Source organism: Engystomops pustulosus, chromosome 3 (genome assembly GCF_040894005.1).
Source record: "Engystomops pustulosus chromosome 3, aEngPut4.maternal, whole genome shotgun sequence".
Classification (NCBI taxonomy): domain Eukaryota; kingdom Metazoa; phylum Chordata; class Amphibia; order Anura; family Leptodactylidae; genus Engystomops; species Engystomops pustulosus.
In genome coordinates, this window is record NC_092413.1 from 61,688,801 (window position 1) to 61,707,558 (window position 18,758).

General features: G+C 38.5%; 1 protein-coding gene across 4 annotated transcripts in view; it reads left to right on the forward strand.

Moving 5' to 3' along the window:
• STXBP5 (syntaxin binding protein 5) overlaps positions 1-18,758 on the forward strand; it is a 468,111-nt gene that overhangs the window by 342,503 nt on the left and 106,850 nt on the right. For all 4 annotated transcript variants that reach the window (XM_072140931.1, XM_072140932.1, XM_072140933.1 and 1 more), the window contains one exon: positions 4,538-4,689. In XM_072140931.1, coding sequence (XP_071997032.1) covers positions 4,538-4,689 — 152 coding nt within the window. The remainder of the gene's footprint in view (positions 1-4,537; positions 4,690-18,758) is intronic.

Consider the following 18,758-nt stretch of genomic DNA (forward strand, 5'->3'; position numbering starts at 1 on the left):
TACGAGAACATAACTACTATAATACTGCCCTCTATGTACGAGAATATAACTACTATAATACTGCCCTCTATGTACAAGAATATAACTACTATAATACTGCCCCTATTTACAAGAATATAACTACTATAATACTGCCCCGTATGTACAAGAATATAACTACTATAATACTGACCCCTATGTACAAGAATATAACTACTGTAATACTGCCCGTATGTACAAGAATATAACTACTATAATACTGCCCCTATTTACAAGAATATAACTACTATAATACTGCCCCGTATGTACAAGAATATAACTACTATAATACTGACCCCTATGTACAAGAATATAACTACTGTAATACTGCCCGTATGTACAAGAATATAACTACTATAATACTGCCCCTATGTACAAGAATATAACTACTGTAATACTGTCCCCTATGTACAGGAATATAACTACTGTAATACTGTCCCCTATGTACAGGAATATAACTACTATAATACTGCCCCCTGTGTACAAGAATATAACTACTATAATACATCCCCTATATCAGTGATGGCGAACCTTTTGGAGACAGAGTGCCCAAGATACAACCAAAATCTACATGTATGTCGCAAAGTGCCAACATGACAATTTGAGTAACTTTTTGATCCCTGCTGTATCACAGGTTTTAATCGTACTGGTGTCCACCAATGCAATGGTGACGTGTCCTCTGATTGTACTCGTTCCTCATCTTCTTCATTAGTTCCACCATCACCTTGTCTCTTCCTCCAGGTACACAGCATTCCTGCAAAGTTTACCACACAGACGTCTTATGTTCTGCACTTTCGCATTGTCCCTTAACTGTCCCTTCTTCTGCTACCACCAATACTGTGCCCCAAATACTGTAATAGAGCTTTATAGAGCCCCCTGAAATATTAGTACCACACAAATAGTGCCCCATAATGTAACACCCCTACCCCAGACATAGACTTAATGGCCCCAGCCGACCACAGACATAGAATTAATGGCCCCAGCCTACCCCAGATATAGAATTTATGCCCCAGCCTACCCCAGTAAAAGAATTAATGGCTCCAGCCTACCCCAGACATAGAATTTATGCCCCCAGCCTACCCCAGACATAGAATTTATGCCCCCAGCCTACCCCAGACATAGAATGTATGCCCCTAGCCTACCCCAGACATAGAATGTATGCCCCTAGCCTACCCCAGACATTTAATAAATGCCCCCAGCCTACCCCAGACATAGAATTAACGGCCCCAGCCTACCCCAGACATAGAATTTATGCCCCCAGCCTACCCCAGAAAAAGAATCAATGGTTCCAGCCTACCCCAGACATAGAATGTATGCCCCCAACCTACCGCAGACTTCGAATTAATGTGCCCAGCCTACCCCAGACATTTAATTAATGCCCCCTGGCTGCCCCAGACATATAATAATGCCCCTTGGCTGCCCCAGACATATAATAATGCCCCTTGGCTGCCCCAGACATATAATTACTGCCACCTCCCCGCCCCAGACATTTAATTAATGCCCCCTGCCAGCCCCAGATATAGAATAATCCCCCCCACCCCAGATGTATAATTAATGCCCCCTGCCAGCCCCAGATATAGAATAACGCCCCCCGCACCAGACATATAATTAATGCCCCCTGCCAGCCCCAGATATAGAATAATGCCCCCTTGCCATATAATTAATGCCCCCTGCCAGCCCCAGATATAGAATAATGCCCCCGCCATATAATTAATGCCCCCTGCCAGCCCTAGATATAGAATAATGCCCCCCCTCCCGCCCGACATATAGTTAATGCTCCCTGCCAGCCCCAGATATAGAATATTGCCCCCCTGCCATATAATTAATGCCCCTTGCCAGCCCCAGTTATACAATAATGCCCCCCGCCATATAATTAATGCCCCCCCGTCGCATATATACAATAATGTCCCCCCCTCCCCAGGCATAATTAATTCCCCCCATTCTATCATTTAAAAAAAAACCACAATACTCACCTCTTTGGAGCAGGTTTCTTCCTGTCCTCGGTCTTTGGTAGCTTGGTGTGGAGGCACGGAATAGTGATGCCGCAGCCGGCTGGACAGCTGACGTCTGGTAAGTGTCAGCCTCCTCCACGCTACACAGGTCGCGCAATGACATCAATTGCGTGACCTGTGTAGCTGCGTGTATACACAGACGCAGAAGCAGCGGTGCTGCGCTGCGTCTGTGTACTAATTAATAGTACACAGTAGAATAGAGTGCAGACAGGCCCGGACCATCTCTGGACCGGCCCGGGACCAACCGGCCCACCGGAAAAATTCCTGGTGGGTACAATGGCCAATCCGCCCCTGTGCCCATGTAATAATTTACCAACCAATGCACTATGGACATTACTTCTTTATCCAAGCCCAGCCCCACTGAAGGTTTCTGTATAATACTTTGTGACACAAATAAAGCAGCTCACATCTGCCTTACTTTTGATGGCATCAGTTTGCAAAGAATGAGATATTATACCATACGTTGTCTTGATTTGATTTCTCCTTAGCTCAACTGTGTGAATGTTATCAGTCATTAGAGAACCTAAGGTTGTGTGAACAAGGGCAGAACTTAACACAAGCCTGTTAACACCATGCCAATGGAGGTGGCAGCATCATGTTGTGTGGTTGTTTTTCTGCAGGAGCAACTGGTGCACAAAATATATTGTATCACGAGGAATGTACATTATGTGGCAATACTAAAGCAACATCTCAAGAAATCAGCCGGGAAGTTAAGATTGGGCTCAAATGGGTCTTCCAAATGGTCAATGACTAGAAGCATACTGCCAAACTTTTTACTTAGTGGATTAGGGTTAACAAAGCCAGTGTTTTAGAGTGCCCACTATATAGCCCTGATCTCAATCCTATTGAAAATGTATGGGCAAAGCTGAAAATGCAGATGCAGGCAAGGTGGCCTACAAACATTGCTAAGTATACCAGTTCTGTTAGGTGGAATGAGCCCAAATCCTTACCAACTATTGTGAGAAGCTTGTAGACGGATATCCAAAATGTTTGACCCAAGTCATACAGTTTAAGAGCAATGGTACCAAATACTACATACATTGAAATGTATGTAAACTTTTGACTTTGCAGAAAGTAATAAAAATGCCTTACAAAAATTCTCTCTCATTATTCTTGAGTTTGGCAAAGATAAATTATTTTGGTAATCCTAATCGATGCCATGTGAGAAAAGCATGTATATGTGTCTTTTTATATTTATGTAAACCTAATGTTTCAACTGTATAACTTGCAGAACAAAAATTAGTAGTCTCGTGTGTGTGTGTGTACAGGAGGAGAAAAAAAGGCATAATTACATGCCATTGAAATTGCAATTTTTTGGCCTTTTTGCTCCCCTTTTACAACTTTAAAACAATGGGGACACAGGGACCAACGCGGGCCAGGGTAAGGACACCTTTGTGTTAATCAGTGCCAGAAAACTATCCCAGGTTGACGTACAACTGCCATAGATTTCCGTTCCAGATTGCGAGTCATATACCAGAATTATTAAAGGGAACCTACCACCACGGATCTACCTATAAAGGTAGCCTCAGCTCCGTCTACTGCACGACCCAGTAGCCTCTTTAGAAAATGTAAATATAAGCGAAATAAAAGTTATTAAAATATTGCGGGGACATGAGGATTAGCCCTTAAAAGGGTTATCCTCATGTCCTATAGATGCACCTACCCACCCCATCTACCTTTATAGGTAGATCTGTGGTGGTAGGTTCCTTTTAAACGGTCGAAGCACAAATAGTTTGTCTTGATACATCAAACTTATCCTGTGGGATAATGATGCCATTATCGTAACTGGTCTAGGTGTGAATACATTCTAAGTAATTTGTACAGTGTGTTTAGATTTCATTTAGCTGTGTTTTTTTCCAAAATCAATAACCTTTAGATTGATACCTTAAATAATTGATTGAATTATGTTCTTCTGCCTCCGCAACTGTTCTTGTTCACCTGTGTTAACATACACTATAACAATCTTAATGTGTTGCACACTTGGCTCCTAGGAGCTAACAACGGCTCAGGACCGGTCCACAAACAGTCCCACAATTAAAACAAAAGAAAGAGAAAAATTACTCTGACCAGAGCTCCAACAATCCTTTATAAATTCTTTATGAATCCAACACAGTATATTGCTTGACCCATCGGTCCTTTTCAATGAGTATTGTACATCTCCACAGGTTTCTGATAAGAATAGGTCACCATTCAGACCAACTCCACCGCGCCTCCTAATCCTCCTTCATTGCCATCTCTCTTTAAGACAATTTCACTAGAAGAAATATGCGTACGGATAGTGTAGTATCTTCTTTGTAGTTTAAAATTTTAATAAAAATATACTCACAAAACGTTTGTAAAAATGTGCATATCTAGACATAAGCAGGACGCCAGTCACACATGTCCACCCGACCCTGGGTTTCGCCTACACAGCCCCTGTGTAGGAACACTTTGCAGAAAATGATAGTAAGAACTCAACATTTTTTTGACATTAAGATTTTGCTTTTTTGTGTTTTTTTTTTCCCCAGAGTAGTATTTGGGAACTGTAATGGTATTGCAATGGTGGACTACATCCAGAAAACAGTGCTGTTAAACCTTGGTACAATTGAATTATATGGCTCAAATGATCCTTACCAGAGGCAACCACGTTCTCCACGAAAAACAAGGCAACCATCAGGAGGTAAGGAGCTTTGATTGTACATTTTGCGCTCAGCTTATAGTACTAAAGGTGAGAAGATGCAAGATTTACTTTACACCTTTTCTAATTTGTGTTTTGAAATCTTTCTATGTATATGTAATGTCTGGACATTTCAATATGCCCATTTAATGTAATTCTCATGTCTGTCATTTCAACAATAACAACTCAACTACTAAATCTCTGAGAGCAGTACTGTCACATATGCAATATAGAAATTCATTTTAATTACAACTACTTTATATGTGTAGAAGCCATGTATAATTAGTAAGTAGTCACATGGGAGAAATACAGTGTAAAAGGGTTCTTCAGTTTTCATATGTAAATTAAAATTTATGTGCACTGAACCAGGGTATTTTGACCTGTTCCTTATTCAACATGTCTTTTTTTGCTGAGATTTTCTTGGGGTGATACAATCCATTCTCCTGGCACTACTGTGAGCAGTTACTCTGAACTTTGTAAATGTCAAAATCAGACTTTTTAGTTTATTTTTCAATGGCTAAATATAATACGTTGTAATGAGTCAGTAGCAATTGTATTTTAACACCATGGAATGTGTTATTAACCGGTTAAGGACCGGGCCCTTTCCTGTTTTTTCATTTCCATTTTTCACTCCCCACCTTCAAAAATCTATAACTTTTTTAATTTTACACGTAAAGAGCTGTGTGACGGCTTGTTTTCTGTGTAACAAATTGCACTTCATAGTGATGGTATTGAATATCCCATGCCATGTACTGGGAAGTGGGAAAAAATTCCAAATGCAGTGAAAATGGTGAAAAAACACATTTGCTTGGATATTACGGCCTTCACAGAGCGCGCCAAATGACATGTTTACTTTATTTTTTTGGTTGGTAAGATTACGGGGATACCAAATTTGTATAGGTTTTATAATGTTTTCATACATTTACAAAAATTAAAACCTCCAGTACAAAAATAGTTTTTTTTTATTTTGCCATCTTCTGGCACTAATAACTTTTTTATACTTTGTTGTACGGAGCTGTGGGTGGTGTAATTTTTTGCGACATTTGATAATATTTTCAATTATATCATTTTTAGGACTGTACAACCTTTTGTTCACTTTTTATAGATTTTTTTTTAATATTTTCCGTTACGAGGTTAAACGCATTGAAAAACCGTTAATTTATTTTGATAGATCGGGCATTTTTGGACGGGTCGATACCTAATGTGTTTATGATTATTACTGTTTATTTATATTTATGTTTTTTTATTATAATTTTTTTTTTGAACTTTTTTTTATTTTTACTATTTTTCTGACTCCCTAGGGTGCTTTAACCCTAGGTTGTCTGATCGATCCTATCATATACAGCCATACTACAGTATGGCAGTATATGGGGATTTTCCTCCTCATTCATTACAATGTGCTATCAGCACATTGTAATGAAGGGGTTAAAATGAAATAGCCTCGGGTATTCGGAAGACCCGAGGCTACCATGGAGACGGATCGCCGCTCCCCGATGACGTCACGGGGAGCAACGATCCTAGGCAAGATGGCGGCGCCCACGCGCGGCCACCTTTTTGAGGCTGTCGGCAGCTTTGCCAGCAGTGATCGCTGTGATAACACCCACGATCAGTGCTAGCACCAATCGCGGTTGTTACCCGTAAGTCTTTGCTGCCATATGCAGCAAAGACTTACCGGCTATGGAGAGGGCTCAGCCCGTGAGCCCTCTCCATGCAGCGGGACCCGACCGCTGCCGCAGTTTTGCCCATCCAAAGCTGCAGACAGTGTAGCAGGTATTGGTGCTGGAGAGCATATCTAATTAAACTTTATTAGAAACTAAAAAGTCCAAATAGTTCAACTTGCCTCTGGCCAAATTCTCTCCCAGCACTTGATAAAGAGAATAGCCCCATGAACTCGAAACTCAGCTGCAAACAAAAAGAAAAGAATTCTAGCGCTTTCAGGAGGATGCTATTCCAATTCGTCTGTTTTATTCAGAAAAAAGCATTTTCCATGGCAGTATGCATAGATATACAGATCCCCAGGTTACCTTCAACATAGGTTCTGTAGGTTTGTTCTTAAGTTGAATTTGTATGTACATCAGAACTGTATATTATATAACTGTACTTCCAGACAATTTTTTTTTGTGTCTGTGACAATTGGATTTTAAAAATGTTTAATTGTCATGGGAACCAGGATTAACAATAAAGCTTCATTACAGACACATTTAATATTCGTTATAGCTGTTTATTGCAGCCTCGGGCTAAAGTACAGTAAATTACCAATTACCAAAGGTCAGTTTGTAGCTAGGGGACGTCTGTAAATCGGGTGTTCTTAAGTAGGGGACCGCCTATACTGCATATACTGCATCTTTTGTAACAGGCCTACACATTTTGCTTACAAAGGTTAATCATGGTCTACTCACATATAAAATCATCATTGTTTTAAAGGTCCGCGCTCCACAAAGGCGTGTGATGTCATGATCACATGACAATAGTCACGTGATGATCTGGCACTGCCTCCTGTTCGAGCAGGGACCAACACAAAGAAGGAAAAACCTTTTGAAAGATGCAGTAAAGTATTATCAAGTAAAGGTAAGTTAAATGGAACCAAATATTTGAATACAGGCGGTCCACTTCTTAAGAACACCCGACTTGCAGATGACCCCTACTTACAAATGGACCTCTGGTAATCGGTAATTTACTGAACCTTAGCCCGAGATTACAATAAACAGCTATAACAGTTACTAAAGGTGTCTGCAATTAAGCTTTATTGTTAATCCTGGTTCTTATGACAATCCAACATTTTTTAAATCCAGTTGTTACAATGATAAAATATACAGTTCCCACTTGCATACAAATTCAACTTACGAACAAACCTACACAACCTATATTGTTCATAACCCAGGGACTGCTTGTATACTCCTGTTTACAAAGTACCAGGGATGGCTATGATGTGGTCACTTCCGGCCATGTGGTTCACAGCGGCCCCAGTGCGTTCCATTCACAACGTGGAACCGGAGGTGACGGTTTTTGCATTATTTCCGGTCCACCCGTGGTCCGTGTTGCTGTGGGAACTGCTGGCATACGTTCCCCTTACCGATCTGGTTGGACACAGCGGAGACGTGATCGAGGGTGGGTCGCTATGGTGAGTACACCATAGAGGGGCTTCTCTCTCCTTGATTATACAGCTGTGACTGATTTGGAGGGCAATTCTGTAATTGGTTGAGATCCCCACCTCCAATGCAGTTATAATGGGATACACCCTAGACCAGCAGCGGTATTTTATTATTCTTGATTACCATTGACCATGTGCATGTCTAATTAAAAAAAAAAAGAAGTGGGGATAGCATCATTCTCCACTGCTAGTCCATCTTGGATGACTTGCTGAAATCCCCTGATGACAGATCCTTGTAAATCCAGGATCTTGAATCGTGTCGGAAACGAGCTAGGGCTTACTAGGGTTAACTCAGGATATAGGGTTACCTTGGGCCTGCCCTTGTTAGGGCGGGAGCATTTTCCATGGGTACAAAGAGAGATACGATTAGGGATTACTAGGTGCAGTGTTTTCAACTGTTCCTGACCTAGTGGATTCCCTAGTGCAGTGATGGCAAACCTTTTAGAGACTGAGTGCCAAAACTACAACCAAAAGCCAAATATTTTTCACAAAGTGCCAAATGCCAATTTAAAGTAACATATTGCTCCCTGCTATGTCACAGATTCGAACGTATTGGAGCCCTGAAGACACCAATACAGTTGAATGATGGAGAAATTCGGATTATTATTGCAGCTTCCCTCTAAGGTCTCCTTAACAGGATGATTCGCAGGCCCTGAGAAGGGGCTTCAATGATAATCCTGCTCTGCCCACTCCTCCTTGCTCCTCCCTTACTCTTCAAGTCACTTTAAAATAGTGCTGAACATGGCACGTTCTAGGCTGCCTGTGACTGCAGGAGGATGAGTCCTGAATGGTGACCTTTGTGCTGGGCGATGGCCTGGGTGCCCACAGAGAGGGCTCATAGTGCCACCTCTGGCACCTGTGCCATAGGTTCGCCACCACTGCCCTAGTGGATTTCCTCTCCTTCCTCAATGTTATGTAGGCAGTGAGTGGGCATCTAGACTATACGACCTGCACTATGGGTGAGTGTTGCTCATTTGTTTGTTAATGGTCATTGAGTCTGGAATTTAGGGTATGTTTTTAGGCTGATATATTAAAGGTTAGGTTTAAGTATATTTTTTTGTTTTCACCCCGTGCTTTCCTTATTTAATTATTTCTGGTGAAAGACTGTGCAACCTGGATACTTTTAGGGGGCACCCTGCATAGTTTTTGTCAGTAACTATCTGCTGCACTACCTTGATTTGTACAAAGTACTCGACGTTACTAAATTACATTGTTTCTATTCTTCAAGTGTCTATCACGATCACCCAATTCAAAAACTAGCATATGTATGCTGTCTCTTTCCAATTATAGAATGCTAGAGGCAACAATTTAACACCATGGTTATAAAAATAAACAATTTCATGATCGGTAATGTTCTCCTGTTGCAAACTAACTATTTATTTGTTGTCCATGATTTTCATATAAATTTAGTAATAACACAACAACAGTAATGACACACAATCAACTCTCATCTCAGATTCATACCGTATGGTTGGGTAATTTTGAGCACAAACATCCAGAATGTTTCTCCCCCCCGCCCCAATTGGTCTTTTTACCTTTTCTATCCCCTTACATGTAAACAAGCTCTGTTCCTCTGTGTAGTTCCCTAAAATGTTTTGATGCAGCAGATATATTCATCAACATGGGTAGGCAAAGTGGGCAATTTCCCAATCTCTTCTTTCAAATGAATCTTGAATTTTGTTTCTAGGTGCCATGGATCCAGAGATATTCAGGTTTAAAGTGAGAATATCAGGTGCCATTTTTATATATAAAAATCACTCCCGACGGCAGTTTAACAGTTAATATTTGTTTTCCTGACACTTAGAAAAATAAATTTAGATTCATATAAAAGAGGAGATTCTCTTCTTTCATAGGAAAAAAAGAAGTGAGGTTCTATGAGCCAGAGATACAGCCCCCTGAATTGTACTGCTCCCCTCCAGGTTCTTAGCCGGCAGCTACAGAAGAATTTGCTGCACACAGGAGCTGCTGCACCTCACAGATAATGGAAATATTCACTTTATATGTTACTTGGTTACTTGTTAGCTTGGTTTATGGATACATAGTTATATATTTGTGTTACCTTTGTGTAAGGGAGCATACAATAATAGATCTGGGTGACGTTCCGTGCAATTTTCTGCAAAAATTGTCTTGTTCCCCTGTGGATTTAACGCTCCTTTTGCTGCATATTTTGGTGAATATACACGTTTGGGGTCTGTGTGATCTCCTCACGTCTTACTGTTTCTTTATATAAGTATTCTGGATTTGTACATATTTTAGAGGAAATTTTACATATGCCAAATGCATCGCCTGGTTATCTGCTTTCAAAATTATATAGGATTTATGCCGCCTTTACTTTTTAATCTGTTTTATTGATATATTTTGCAGGTTGTGACCATCTTAAAATTTCTAGCTGAAAAGCTAGGTCCCCATACCTTTATCTGTTATCGAACACTAATAAATGTTTTTATGCTTAATATTTGCATTTAAATGTACTTATCTCTGCCTTTATGAATAGTCTGACTTTACAAAGCCCAACTCTGGGGCATTGGGTCCCCACTTTTAGTTTTGTCCAGGGCCCCACTTTGTCTAGAACCTGCCCTGTTTGTCAAATTAGTATTTTTAATGTCTTATGTTTTCTAATACGTGTTTTGAAAGAATTTATCGTGCACCTTGCCTATTGCTTGTGACACGTGGTGCAAGTTATTAAATATACCACAAAATAGTATTGCAATTGATATATGTTGTGACATCATATGTTTTATTGGTTACACAAGAAGAAAAATTGATTGGAAGTTGATAAAAAGCCACACACTAGATACCGTGAATGTCCACACTTGTGGTTGCCCGGAAAATGCAACCAGGTATAATTTGTCTGATCATTATCGGTGGGAGAGATTACAGGCCCAATTGTGGGTGCCTTTTTAGAGATATGCTTATCAAATGGGGTGAGATATATCTATAAATTTTTATCCTTTTCCAAATTTGGCAAATTTGTAGTGGAATTGGTTGCTGTACGTTGTAATGAAAGATATAGGCTTATCATCACTGTTACTACTATTATCAATCTGTACATCCTTGTATCTAGACTGGCTGGATCACTATCTTCAGCCTTTAACAATTGTAACCCTTAGCTTCCTAAAAGACACCAAGCATCTACTACAGATAGTCGAACAAATACAATGGAGGAATTCTTACAATTGGACATCTTGCAATGTAGTTGCTTTATATTCCCCTATTCCACATGATCAATCTTTAAAATACGGATCTAAACATTTAGAGGAGTTTAGTAAATACTCACCGGAGTTGAAAGAATTCATTTGAATGACAATGGATTTCTTCTAAAAAAAATATTTTTTCAAAATTCTTACTTGTAAGTGGAGGGGGCTCCCAGCAGGGCAAAATTGTCCCCCTCCCTTGCAAAATATATTCAAGATATAATGGAGAAAACAATGTTTTCTCTGACAATAATCCATACAGGTCATCCATAGGGTGGTTTGGCCACTTTATAGATGACCTTATATGGATATGGGATGGTATATTAGACTTTGACAATTTTGTGATGTATTTAAATGAAAACAGCATGAATTTAAAATTCGGGGGTATTTTTGATATACACTGGCGCAAAGATGTAGATGGGTTGGACAAAGTGCTTAAATAAGCAAAAAAAAGAGAAAGGAAAAAACCTTCGCTGGTAAGGACAGTGTGCCTCTCCACTGCTACAAACACTACTTAAGTAAAAAACAAGGATACCTGCGCTGGCTATAAAATTAGGACTATTAGGTTCGGATAAACGCTATACCACTAACGGATCTACAAATGATTTAAACATCAGTGTGCACGATGCACTAACCTGTAAGTGGCACCCCTCCTGTGTGGGAAGTTTGATTCCTTACGTTTAGTGAGGTTTTGTCCCGTAGGTCTCGTAAATCTCATGTAGAGCAATAATCTTTTCGTGAGGTGTATTTCACTTCGGATAGCGTTTCCAAGCCAAGTAGTAATCCACAAAATGCAGATCAGCACGCGAGCCCCGGCCGGTGGCTTCGCTGTATCTGACTAACAAGGTACCGGTGACGTCACCCTAGGTACGGTCCGTCTGGTGAGACAAAAGGGTTTTCCACCGACGCGTTGTCGAGAGCTCCGGCTCTCTTCCTCAGGGTTGAATTCCTAATCTCACTGATGCGGGTAGTCTTATAGGTACGGTGCCATTATTAGGGAGAGTTCTTGTGGTTGGTCTGGACAAATAGTTTCGTTCTGTTTAGTTTTAAAATGCATCTTTTTATAATTCTGTTGTATCGCTATACCCAGATAAGGTGCCATTCTCAAAACATTTTTATTAATTTATAAAAAAATATATATATTTATTGTTAAAAACATAATATTAAAAAATCATTGTTTCCACCACTGTTTTAATTAATTGTCTTCCTAAAAAAGTACACATATATATATATATATATGTATACAGTCATAAACTATAATATAAAAATGTGTATAAAAATAAAAATAAAAAGTATATATATATCAGTATATTTCAATTGGGTAGTGGGTACCAGTGTAAATCTTCCACTTAAAATGCAAATAATTCGATCTCGCTGTTCAAACCATTAGGGATTAGCGTATCTAGCTCGAATATCCATCGGCTTTCTGCCTTTGACATACATTTAATATAATTGCCCCCTCTCCAATTCTTTTTCACTTGTTCAATGCCAAATATTACACTTCCTTCGATTTTTCCATTGTGTTTGTCCTTATAATGGCGTGATAGTGGGTGGCCATCAAATAGTTTTTTTATATATTCCGCAAATGTTCTTTTATCCTTATGTTAAGTTTTCTTTTTGTCCTTCCAATGTAACTTTTCCCACAGGGGCACTGTATGCAATATATGACTCCTTTTGTATTGCAGCTGATATGATGTTTAATTGGGAAGGAGTTGTTCTTATTTCCGAACGTCTGTACTATAGATCTTGCTTTTATATTCTTACATACTGTACAGTGTCTGCACGGATAAAAACCTGGTTGTTTAAGAAAGTTGTTATTATATGTTCCAGAATTAGTTGTTGGTTTTTTCTTTTTATTTTGGACAGTTGGTGCTATCATGTTTCCCAGATTCTGTGCTTTCCTAAACACGAATTTTGGTTTTTTTGGAATGTGTTCACCAATGGTTTTATCCTGCTTAAGGATACTCCAATGTTTTTGGATAATTCGTTTGAACATAAAATGATCTTTTGAGAATTGTGTAATTATTGGGATACTCGCTATATCATCTTTTCCATTTTCTTTTGGAGGGCTTCCTTTTCTATCTCGCCCAGTGGCTAACAATGTGTCTCTAGGAATGTTAGCTATTTCAGTTCGTACTAACCTGATAGGATCTAGCTCATATCCTTTTTGAATAAATTTATTCTCTAGATGGTCCGCTTCTTTCAGGAAATCATCAAATTCAGTGCAATTTCTCCGATGACGTAGAAATTGACTCTTGGGGATGTTGTCTAGCCATATGGGCAAATGACAGCTCTTTCTAAGGATCAAGCTATTGCTGTCAGTTGGTTTATTGTATGTTTTAGTTTTAATTTTTCCTTTATCGACATAAATTGTTAGGTCCAGAAAGTGTATTTCTTCCTGGCTGTAGGTTGAAGTGAACTCCAAAAAGAAGGTGTTTGTATTTGCGTCCCTTAAGAATCTTTTTAAGGATTCTTCCCCTCCAGCCCAAATAAAGATGACATCATCGATAAACCTGCGCCATAGGACCAAGTTCGCACCAAGCCCACCAGTAGGGTAGATATTTTCTTCCTCCCATCGCCCTACATATAAATTGGCGTAGCTCGGCGCGAACTTGGTCCCCATAGCTGTTCCCCATTTTTGTTTATAAAATTCTTCCTCATAGAGAAAGTAATTATGATGTAATATAAATAATATAGAATCGATTATGAAATTGATTTGGGACTCAGGTAGATCATTTGTTTTTTGTAAAAAATGCTTAACAGCCTCACAACCTTTAAGGTGTTCAATAACAGTATATAGTGATGTGATGTCTAGTGTTCCCAAAATATAGTGGGGTTGCCATACAATGTCCTTTAATTGCTCTAAAATGTGTTTGGTGTCTCGTAGGTATGCTGGTAGCATACATACATACTTCTGGAGTTGGTGGTCCACATATTGAGATAGGTTTGAGGTTAGGCAATCGATGCCCGATACAATAGGGCGTCCAGGTGGATTAGTGCAAGACTTATGGATTTTTGGTAAGTAATATAATACCGCTAAACGCGGGTTTTGGTTAATAATAAAATCATATTCCTGTTTGGTTAAGATGCCTAGAGATTTACCTTTTTTGGATAGAATGTCCAACTCTTTTTTATATTGATTTGTTGGGTCAGATTTTAATTTTTCATAGGTACGGCTATCCCCTAATATGCGTTGTAATTCTTTATTGTAATCATCTTGATTTAATATAACAATACTCCCCCCTTTATCTGCTGGACGTATCACTATTTTTTCATTTCTTTGCAAGGATTTGATGGCTTCAATTTCTTTCCTAGTTAAATTATTACCATAAATAGACTGTTTTTTTGTTATTGGTATCTTCTTTATATCACGGACCACAAGGTGTTGGAAAGTATTCATGGCCTCTGAATATTCGTTTGATGGGTGGAACGTAGATTTATTTTTTAAAGAGGTGTGGATATATTGGTTGTTATTGGTCTGGGTCGTTATGTTTGGGGGTTTTTTGAGAAAATATTTTTTTAGAGCTAAATTGCGCATATATTTTTTGACACCAATAAAGGCATTAAATTTGTCAAATTTGTTAGTGGGCGCAAATTTTAACCCTTTATTCAATAGAGTATTTTCATGTGGTGTCAAAATATGTTTACTCAAATTATAGATTTTTTGTCCCGTGTCAGTCTCCTTTGGGTCTGTAATAGTTATTAAGTTCACTGTCTTTTTCTTTTTGGAGAGTTTCCCCCCCCCTACAACCCCTCTTGTTCCTTTTGTGCGGTCTATGTGAAAAAAATCTTGTATATTTCTGTCTCTATTTTGATTATGTTTAGTGACATTTCTTGTATCCATTCTACCTGTGTGATTCTGTTTATTTCTACTTTTCTTCGGTGGCATACTTGATGGTCTATGTGTATGCTTAACAGTATTATTTATTTGGGCGTTTAGATTATTTCCTAATTGTGCAGTGTTTTGATGAATTTCTTCCATACTACCATTTGGTATGTCCAGTGTTTCAAATCTATTCTGAGTTGGAATGGGGGACAAGGTGTGGCTATGTTCACAATTGAGGAACTCATGATGATCAGGGTTATGTTCCCCACCTGTATTTAGTGCAAGAGTATTAGATGTTTCATTTTGAGTGGTGGGATATGTACTGATATTATTTATATTTCTATCCTCCGTAGATGTATAGTCCAAGGTGTGATAGCTCACCTGTGAAACATCTAATTGCGTTTCACTAATGGATGTTTCTAAGGGCTTTAAGTTGGTGTTATTATGGGGTACCCAGTCCCTAGAAAATTTATGTCTCTTTTTCTCCATGATTTCTTCCTCTTTCTGTCTCATTCGTTTTTTTATATTACTAGCTAAGAGGACAATCTCCCCAATTCATCCAGGGAAGTCCCAACTAGGGACGAGGTCATTAATAACACCAAAATAGCTCTGAAATCATTAGAGAAGTATTTGTTAATGGAAATGAAAACCCTATGGGAGATAGCATCGCTTGAAAAATACCTTGAGTATGATGCGGTACCGAAAGGTTTAATTGTATATAAATATTTGGCATCAGATATGGGGGACGATGCAATCCTCCAGGAATGGAACGATATGTTTCACCAATTCTCTAAGCGTACTGTCCGCTTTATCATTGAAAAAAGGCGGGTGCAGTTAACGAAAGTTAACGAACAGATATTAGCTTTGTTTGAACAGATCAAACCACATAAAGAACACCCGGATATTGTCCTCTTAGCTAGTAATATAAAAAAACGAATGAGACAGAAAGAGGAAGAAATCATGGAGAAAAAGAGACATAAATTTTCTAGGGACTGGGTACCCCATAATAACACCAACTTAAAGCCCTTAGAAACATCCATTAGTGAAACGCAATTAGATGTTTCACAGGTGAGCTATCACACCTTGGACTATACATCTACGGAGGATAGAAATATAAATAATATCAGTACATATCCCACCACTCAAAATGAAACATCTAATACTCTTGCACTAAATACAGGTGGGGAACATAACCCTGATCATCATGAGTTCCTCAATTGTGAACATAGCCACACCTTGTCCCCCATTCCAACTCAGAATAGATTTGAAACACTGGACATACCAAATGGTAGTATGGAAGAAATTCATCAAAACACTGCACAATTAGGAAATAATCTAAACGCCCAAATAAATAATACTGTTAAGCATACACATAGACCATCAAGTATGCCACCGAAGAAAAGTAGAAATAAACAGAATCACACAGGTAGAATGGATACAAGAAATGTCACTAAACATAATCAAAATAGAGACAGAAATATACAAGATTTTTTTCACATAGACCGCACAAAAGGAACAAGAGGGGTTGTAGGGGGGGGAAACTCTCCAAAAAGAAAAAGACAGTGAACTTAATAACTATTACAGACCCAAAGGAGACTGACACGGGACAAAAAATCTATAATTTGAGTAAACATATTTTGACACCACATGAAAATACTCTATTGAATAAAGGGTTAAAATTTGCGCCCACTAACAAATTTGACAAATTTAATGCCTTTATTGGTGTCAAAAAATATATGCGCAATTTAGCTCTAAAAAAATATTTTCTCAAAAAACCCCCAAACATAACGACCCAGACCAATAACAACCAATATATCCACACCTCTTTAAAAAATAAATCTACGTTCCACCCATCAAACGAATATTCAGAGGCCATGAATACTTTCCAACACCTTGTGGTCCGTGATATAAAGAAGATACCAATAACAAAAAAACAGTCTATTTATGGTAATAATTTAACTAGGAAAGAAATTGAAGCCATCAAATCCTTGCAAAGAAATGAAAAAATAGTGATACGTCCAGCAGATAAAGGGGGGAGTATTGTTATATTAAATCAAGATGATTACAATAAAGAATTACAACGCATATTAGGGGATAGCCGTACCTATGAAAAATTAAAATCTGACCCAACAAATCAATATAAAAAAGAGTTGGACATTCTATCCAAAAAAGGTAAATCTCTAGGCATCTTAACCAAACAGGAATATGATTTTATTAATAACCAAAACCCGCGTTTAGCGGTATTATATTACTTACCAAAAATCCATAAGTCTTGCACTAATCCACCTGGACGCCCTATTGTATCGGGCATCGATTGCCTAACCTCAAACCTATCTCAATATGTGGACCACCAACTCCAGAAGTATGTATGTATGCTACCAGCATACCTACGAGACACCAAACACATTTTAGAGCAATTAAAGGACATTGTATGGCAACCCCACTATATTTTGGGAACACTAGACATCACATCACTATATACTGTTATTGAACACCTTAAAGGTTGTGAGGCTGTTAAGCATTTTTTACAAAAAACAAATGATCTACCTGAGTCCCAAATCAATTTCATAATCGATTCTATATTATTTATATTACATCATAATTACTTTCTCTATGAGGAAGAATTTTATAAACAAAAATGGGGAACAGCTATGGGGACCAAGTTCGCGCCGAGCTACGCCAATTTATATGTAGGGCGATGGGAGGAAGAAAATATCTACCCTACTGGTGGGCTTGGTGCGAACTTGGTCCTATGGCGCAGGTTTATCGATGATGTCATCTTTATTTGGGCTGGAGGGGAAGAATCCTTAAAAAGATTCTTAAGGGACGCAAATACAAACACCTTCTTTTTGGAGTTCACTTCAACCTACAGCCAGGAAGAAATACACTTTCTGGACCTAACAATTTATGTCGATAAAGAAAAATTAAAACTAAAACATACAATAAACCAACTGACAGCAATAGCTTGATCCTTAGAAAGAGCTGTCATTTGCCCATATGGCTAGACAACATCCCCAAGAGTCAATTTCTACGTCATCGGAGAAATTGCACTGAATTGGATGATTTCCTGAAAGAAGCGGACCATCTAGAGAATAAATTTATTCAAAAAGGATATGAGCTAGATCCTATCAGGTTAGTACGAACTGAAATAGCTAACATTCCTAGAGACACATTGTTAGCCACTGGGCGAGATAGAAAAGGAAGCCCTCCAAAAGAAAATGGAAAAGATGATATAGCGAGTATCCCAATAATTACACAATTCTCAAAAGATCATTTTATGTTCAAACGAATTATCCAAAAACATTGGAGTATCCTTAAGCAGGATAAAACCATTGGTGAACACATTCCAAAAAAACCAAAATTCGTGTTTAGGAAAGCACAGAATCTGGGAAACATGATAGCACCAACTGTCCAAAATAAAAAGAAAAAACCAACAACTAATTCTGGAACATATAATAACAACTTTCTGAAACAACCAGGTTTTTATCCGTGCAGACACTGTACAGTATGTAAGAATATAAAAGCAAGATCTATAGTACAGACGTTCGGAAATAAGAACAACTCCTTCCCAATTAAACATCATATCAGCTGCAATACAAAAGGAGTCATATATTGCATACAGTGCCCCTGTGGGAAAAGTTACATTGGAAGGACAAAAAGAAAACTTAACATAAGGATAAAAGAACATTTGCGGAATATAAAAAAACTATTTGATGGCCACCCACTATCACGCCATTATAAGGACAAACACAATGGAAAAATCGAAGGAAGTGTAATATTTGGCATTGAACAAGTGAAAAAGAATTGGAGAGGGGGCAATTATATTAAATGTATGTCAAAGGCAGAAAGCCGATGGATATTCGAGCTAGATACGCTAATCCCTAATGGTTTGAACAGCGAG